Consider the following 7,468-nt stretch of genomic DNA (forward strand, 5'->3'; position numbering starts at 1 on the left):
TTCAATCTGCTTTTTCAATTCTTTTAATTATTTAAGAAATTAAGATAAAGTGAAATCTCTTCAACCATTTTATACTTGGAAAGTTTAGGTAATATAAGTGATTTTATTTTAAAGTATTTTTTAATATATTTTGTTTTTTTAAGAAAGTGAAATATATAATATAATATATGGTTAATATTAATGTTGTTGGTTAATTAAGTGGCATCTACATCTGATTAAGACTGGCCAACAAAACATATATAACATCTTGACAAATACTCTTTAAAAGATAAATTGTTTTTATTAATTCATATACAATATAAATGTTCAAATGATAGTAAAACAATAGTTAGTTACTATTATTATTGCAAATAATATTCATTGAAAATGAAAGTATTAACTTGAAATAGAAGAATGGAGAAATTTAAATATTTACAACTTTTGGAGAAACTCAAGAGAAATGGACAAAAATTTGAATATTTTCATATAAAATTGACATGAAAAGCAGTATTTTGACCGTAGAATTATTCGTCATTTTAAATATTTACAAGTCACTATAAACTATAAACACATATTTCTAACAGTACTTGACTCACCTAACTAAAACACAACTCTAATCACATAACACCTCAAAAAATATCATTTAGCTCCCGATTAATAAAAAAACTCCCTACATCCGACACCAATGAAGACATAACCGTTAGGATCTATGCTGTCTCGCCATGGGTAGCTAGATAGGAAATTTTCTTGATTTTCAGTAGGTAACAAGTCTTCGAATAATCCTATAAAGATGCACATGAATTTACGGGTAGGAATGATATTAATAAATCTGATTGACTCTTCCATTTTGAGGATAAATCTTTTTATTGAATGATTAGAAATAAAGAAAAAGATAAATGTGTTGTTATTCCTCTTATATGAGAAATGGTCGATTTTTATTTCATGCTTCAATGAGCTTTAGTGGGAGAGATTAATTGGAATTAATGTGGAATGTAACAAATTTTAAATGGGTTATGTAAAAAAAATCATGGATAGATTGAATAACCGGATTAGAGTAATTTTATAAAAAGCATTTTGTAACTTGATATAAAAATTTATTAAAAGATCGTTATTATTTAAAAATATTTTATCTAAATCAATTTTTAAATGTAATGGTTATAAAATATTATTTTTAAATAATCTTTTAAAACAAATAATTTAATAGATTTTGTGTATATTTTATTGAGATATTATATATTTGTTTGTGAATATGGTTGAGAATTTTGGATAGACATGAAATGGAAGACAGTTGTTCATCCTATATGCCCACTTGTCAGATGTCCTCTTCTTAAGAGTTATGAAGTTAAAAATATTCCTATGACTTTTTTTATTAGTTAATATTATTTAAATAATCTAAGTATGTTTGATCGGGTTATTTAAATAATTCAGTTATTTAAATGATTAGTGATTATTTAGAGGTCAGTATTTTTTTAACAAAAAAATCTTTAATTAATATATAATGATAAATAAAAAATAATAATTTAAAATAAAAAATATTTTAGTATTTTGTTAATAAATTAAATGATGTGATGCAAAAGAGAAGTGATATATTTTGGTTTTGATTATTCAAATAACTACGATCAAATAAGATCTAAATTGTTTATAAAAGATTAATTGGTGTTAATTTTGAAAAATATATTTTGTAAGTAAATAAACTTAGTAGTATTAATATAATGATAAAATATTTTTATAATAAAAAAATATTTAAATATTTTAGTTAAATGATTTAATTAATAATGAATAAATAAAATAATATATAATTATATAAAAATAAAAACCTAACCTTAATTCTTAGAAAAATTATAAAATAAATTTATCTATAATGTGACAACTAACCTAATGACCTAGCTACTAGTCTACACTATTCACTATCAACTGTCTTTTATTTGGTACTTCAGATTTCTTTGACAGTTAGAGCAAAGTTAGAGAGCCTTGTTCCTTATTCATTTATTTGAGATTATTTTAAAATAATATTTTTTGTTTTATGTTATAAAAAAATGTTTAGTTTGATTAAAAAAGTACATTAGGAGTACAATTGTATAAATATATATAAAAAAATATTTGTAGTTAAAAATTATATTAATAGGCACAATCAGGCATATATATAGATTTCAAAAAAATTGTGTTTAATAGTTATAAATCTTTTATTTTGTAAAACATGCATATATGTTAATTGAAATGTGAAATCAATCCACTAGATTGCAGTGTGATTTAAAAAAAGAAAGTTTTTGTTTATTTATTGACAAATGTAATTTTATCTATACTTTAATCCAGATAGTAAAAAAATTAATAATATAGTCAATGAGTTATATGTTTTCTTAGTTAAATTCCACTACTTATTTAACTAGGTGTAAAGAATAAAGAGTATAGATATCATATAACCATTCCTTTGAATAAAAAAAACAAATGATTAAATAATATGAACCAGCTAACTTTCTAGTCTATGTAAAAGATAGTATTACTAACTATATTCAATTAATTGGTCCAAGTCTCTAAATTAATTAATCATAAAATTATTGGAAAAAATAAATTAGATAATTGTTTTATTTTAAATTAAATCTTAGAGAAATCTTTTAACTATAAACTTTTTTTTACATAAATGGTTTAAATAACTTAAACTAATTAAAGATTATTTTTATATTTATATATTTTAAGATATCACTTAATTCATTAATTAAAATATTAATATATCATTCATTTTAATAAATAAATTATTTTATCATTATATATTAATATCTTTAAATATATTTATCAATAAAATCACCACCTCCTTAAAATCACCAACAATTATTATTTTTAAAATAATTCAATTTATTTAAACTAACGAGGTTTTCGTAAAAACAAAATAACAATTTTATCATCACTTACTTATCGACTCATTTTCGTCAATCAAACAACATTTTTCTTATGAGTCAGGTTTCTGTATATTTGTACGGTTAAAAACAAAATAACAATTTTATCCTCACCTTTACCGAGTCATTTTCGTCAATCAATCAACAATATTATTCTCTCCCACTTACCAAGTAACTTCCGTCAACCAACCAATATATATGAGATCGAACCCTCAATCTTTATTATGTAGAATGAACACTTTTTTTTTATAAATTTATGTATGAATATATAATTTATATGACCAACAATTATATATATATTGTTATATATATATATATTAAATTATATAAACGAATTTAAGTTTAATTATTTAAAATTGAAGTTATATTATTAGAAATGTCATACGTAAATCAATTTTAAAATATAAAGTTATATTAGTCTAATTGGTTAAAATGTTAAACTTATATTATGAGGTTGCAATTTCAAAATTTGTGTATATCATATATATTTTTTTTAAGTTTATGTGTGGACATGTCAACCCACGACTCGACTCAAATATTCATTTACTCTCACATACATATCCAAATTAACCACACTTCTCGATCCGACAATTCGAACACTTTAAAAATGAAACATTATATATATATCCTACGAATTCATGTGAAGTCATCACTCTCATACCATTTAAATATATATATATAGATATATATATATAATAAATATTTATTTAAATAAAAATAAATTTATTACTATTTTCTTTCTTTCTAAGCCTTGTTCGGTTAGGGTTATTTAAATAACTCAACATACTCAAACATTTTTTCACTCCTCTCTTATTAATCATATCACTCAATTCCTTACCTAAAATATTAAAATACGCTTTATTTTAAATTACTATTTATTATTATATTATTATAAATCAATACCTTTTAAGTAATTTTATCAAAAATATTTTTAAGAGCATCTCCAACCCTACTGCAAACTGGGTTTGCAGTAGCCCATCCTCCTCCAACCGGCCTCCAAATCATCCGCCAAAATGGAGTTCCGGCATATCCAGAGGAAGAAGACGCCATATATGGCGGAATACTGTTCACCCTGCAATTATACAAAAGATGTGAAGAGGTCCTTCTACTTTTTTATTTTAATTAAATTTTTCTTTAAGTTTTCTTTTATATTAAACATTTATTTAATTATATATATTTATAATCTTTTTGTATTTATTTATAATTTATTTAAGTATTTAATAATTTTATTTATTTATATTATAAATTTATAATTATAAATAATATTGATAAAAAAATTAACAATTTTCAAAAAATATAAAATAATAATAATTCGTTATATGTTATAAAATTTAAAAAACACACTTAAATTACTAAAACAATACTTAAAAATAAAAATTACAATAATTAAAATTACAACATAAATAATACAATAATTAAAATTACAACATAAATAATACAATAATTAAAATTACAACATAAATAATACAATAATTAAAATTACAACATAAATAATACAATAATTAAAATTACAACATAAATAATACAATAATTAAAATTACAACATAAATAATACAATAATTAATAATCTGATAAATTAGCATCACTTCCTCCAAGATTATTGAAATATCCTGAAAATGTACCCGTCGCGAATGGATCTGGTTGATCTTGATTTTGAGCTCTTTTTTCCATTATTCGTGCTTGTTCAGCCTCAATAAATGTTCGAAGCTGTGGATCTCTTATTTTACTCGAATCTTTCAATAAAATTTTATTTTCTTCCTTTATCTCTTTCAATGCATTATGATATTGCATTTGTTCATTTATCCTTCTTAGTTCTTCAACCATTTTTTCACTTGTTTCCTGCATACCATTTATATGCAGTGATGTATTATCATCACTTTTTCTTTTCAGTTTTGCCTTTTTCACTCCAATAGGTCTTTCTGACGGAGAACCAATTACTGAATCGTTTAGGTTAATAGAAAAGGAGGAGACGCCGGGGGATGCCTGCCCAACAGAATCTGGAGTTGGATTTTCCGACTCGGAAGAGGGATAGTTGAAAGATGGATTTCTCCTGCTACTTGAAGAACAATCTTTAAATTTTTCAAAATTTTTTACAATATCCCACACATGATCGAACTTCCAACCTGATTTGAACTTCGTGTCTTTTGTGAACAACACTTTAGCTTTGAGCATCTGTCAAGTTCAAATAATTAAATACAATGTGCATGAATAATAATTTTAAAAACTATATCAAATAATTAGTTAATACTCACAATATCTTCATTTGAAGCACCACTTTGATGCATATTTTCAACTTGTTTTATGCAAGCATGAAGTCTTCTTGCTGCTTTTTGGATAGTGTCAAGTCGGGATTGCATAGATCTCTTACTACGCATCTCCCAATGCTCCAATTTTTCTTTGTTGAAAGCATCTTCAATACGAGACCACAATCGGTCACTTGATTGGTACACTCCAATAATTGGATCTTCAGAAGTTTCGATATAAACCCTACATAGAAGGATATCTTCATCGTGGTTATAGGCAGCGGATCGGATAGACATTCTTAACAAAGGTTGTGTATTATACTGAATTCAAATGGTCTGAGGTAGTAAATTATATGTTACCACCGTATGTCAATATATATGTAAAATCCACACACTTATGACACTTACTTGGAAATGACTACACACTAAAATGATTCTCACGTTTCTCTAAAAAGCTGAAAGGATTCTCACATTTCTCTAAAAAGCTGAAAGGATTCTCACGTTTCTCTAAAAAGCTGAAAGGATTCTCACGTTTCTCTAAAAAGCTGAAAGGATTCTCACGTTTCTCTAAAAAGCTGAAAGGATTCTCATGTTTCTCTAAAAAGCTGAAAGGATTCTCACGTTTCTCTAAAAAGCCGAAAGGATTCTCATGTTTCTCTAAAAAGCTGAAAGGATTCTTACGTTTTTCCATAAATTTAATTTTATAAGTGAGTATACAACCATCATATTGCAATTACACTACTATAAATATATAACATATAGTTTTCTTATCATTCATAACTTATAACATATAGTTTTCTTATCATTCCGAATGAATTCCAACGTTAGCGATTCATCAAATTCATCTTCTTCTTCTTCAGATGATGATGATATGATGATGAACACTCTTCATCAAGGCGCTATAATATTAAGTCATAGTATCACTCGTAACAATATGATCATCCAACATCTTCTTGAACAACAAAACGAGCAAGTGTTCCATGGTGGTTCAATTCCTGGACATATTGTTATTAATCGTGATCGGGAGAATGCCCATCATAGGTTATACAATGATTATTTTTCAGATAATCCAGTGTACAATGAGACCATGTTTCGTCGGAGATATCGAATGTCTCGCTCATTGTTCATTCGAATTGTTGATGCAGTCAAAGATCATGATCGCTACTTCCAACAACGATGGGACAACACAGGCAGACTTGGATTATCTCCTATACAAAAAATAACTGCTGCTTTTCGTATGTTGGCATATGGTGTTCCAGCAGATGCCACAGATGAGTATATTAGAATTGGAGAGTCCACTGCAATTGAAAGCATGAAAAGGTTCTGTCGAGCTATGGTTGAGATATTTAGCGAGCAGTATCTCAGAAGGCCAACATCAAATGATATTTCTAGACTTCTTTATGTTGGCCAGAAACGGGGATTTCCTGGAATGTTAGGCAGTTTAGATTGTATGCATTGGAAGTGGAAAAATTGTCCAACCGCGTGGGCTGGACAATATACAGGCCGTAGTGGAAAACCTACAATCATTCTCGAAGCTGTAGCAGATTATGATCTTTGGATATGGCACGCATATTTTGGTTTGCCAGGCACCAACAACGATATAAATGTGTTAGAGTCATCTCATCTGTTCTCGGATCTAACTCAAGGTATTTCTCCTCCAGTTCATTATGTAATCCAAGGAAAAGAATATAACATGGGCTATTATTTAGCTGATGGCATATATCCAAAATGGTCTACTATTGTGCAAACAATTCATGAGCCTCGTGGTCCGAAGAAAAAATATTTTGCAATGAAACAAGAAGCATGTAGAAAAGACGTTGAACGTGCATTTGGAGTTCTTCAATCACGTTTTGCCATTGTAGCAGGACCGGTACGATATTGGAGAAAAGAAGTGATGCATGATATAATGACTACGTGCATAATTTTGCATAATATGATTGTTGAGGATGAACGTGACCTTATTGCACCTATTCAAATTGAAACGGAAACGCTTTCACCGGAGGTCGAAATGGTGATAGATGAAAATACTCGATTTCAAGATTTCATTTCTCGATATGGAAAAATTAGAAACAGAGAAGCTCACATAGAACTTCGTAATGCATTAATTGATCATTTGTGGGAGGAGTACACCAATTCCGAGAATTGATATCATTTTTATTATTTGTACTTGTGTAAGTTCTTTTTTAATAATATTTAATTTAATATAATTTTTATTTTATAATTTTTGTTTGTTTAAAATATTATTAAATTATATTTATGTGTATGAATTATTAATTTATAAAAAAAAATTCATAAACAAATGAGAAAAGATTGGGGTTAAATTTATAAAGTTGATAAATATATAGATAATATTAG

The 7,468-nt window shown here is 26.4% G+C and overlaps 2 protein-coding genes across 2 annotated transcripts; one reads left to right on the forward strand and one right to left on the reverse strand.

The window, feature by feature from the left end:
• Positions 1-4,332: 4,332 nt before the first annotated feature.
• Positions 4,333-5,675, reverse strand: LOC124912542. The gene is made up of 2 exons (XM_047453178.1): positions 5,123-5,675; positions 4,333-5,042 (listed from the first exon to the last, which is right to left on the reverse strand). Exons 1-2 carry the CDS (start codon positions 5,408-5,410, stop codon positions 4,431-4,433), a joined length of 900 nt encoding a protein of 299 aa, XP_047309134.1. The 5' UTR covers positions 5,411-5,675; the 3' UTR covers positions 4,333-4,430.
• A 172-nt stretch (positions 5,676-5,847) lies between these two features.
• On the forward strand, positions 5,848-7,259 carry LOC124913093 (putative nuclease HARBI1). The gene has a single exon (XM_047453713.1). It carries the CDS (start codon positions 5,925-5,927, stop codon positions 7,257-7,259), a length of 1,335 nt encoding a protein of 444 aa, XP_047309669.1. The 5' UTR covers positions 5,848-5,924.
• Positions 7,260-7,468: the final 209 nt, after the last annotated feature.

The sequence above is a fragment of the Impatiens glandulifera genome, chromosome 8 (assembly GCF_907164915.1).
Source record: "Impatiens glandulifera chromosome 8, dImpGla2.1, whole genome shotgun sequence".
Classification (NCBI taxonomy): Eukaryota; Viridiplantae; Streptophyta; class Magnoliopsida; order Ericales; family Balsaminaceae; genus Impatiens; species Impatiens glandulifera.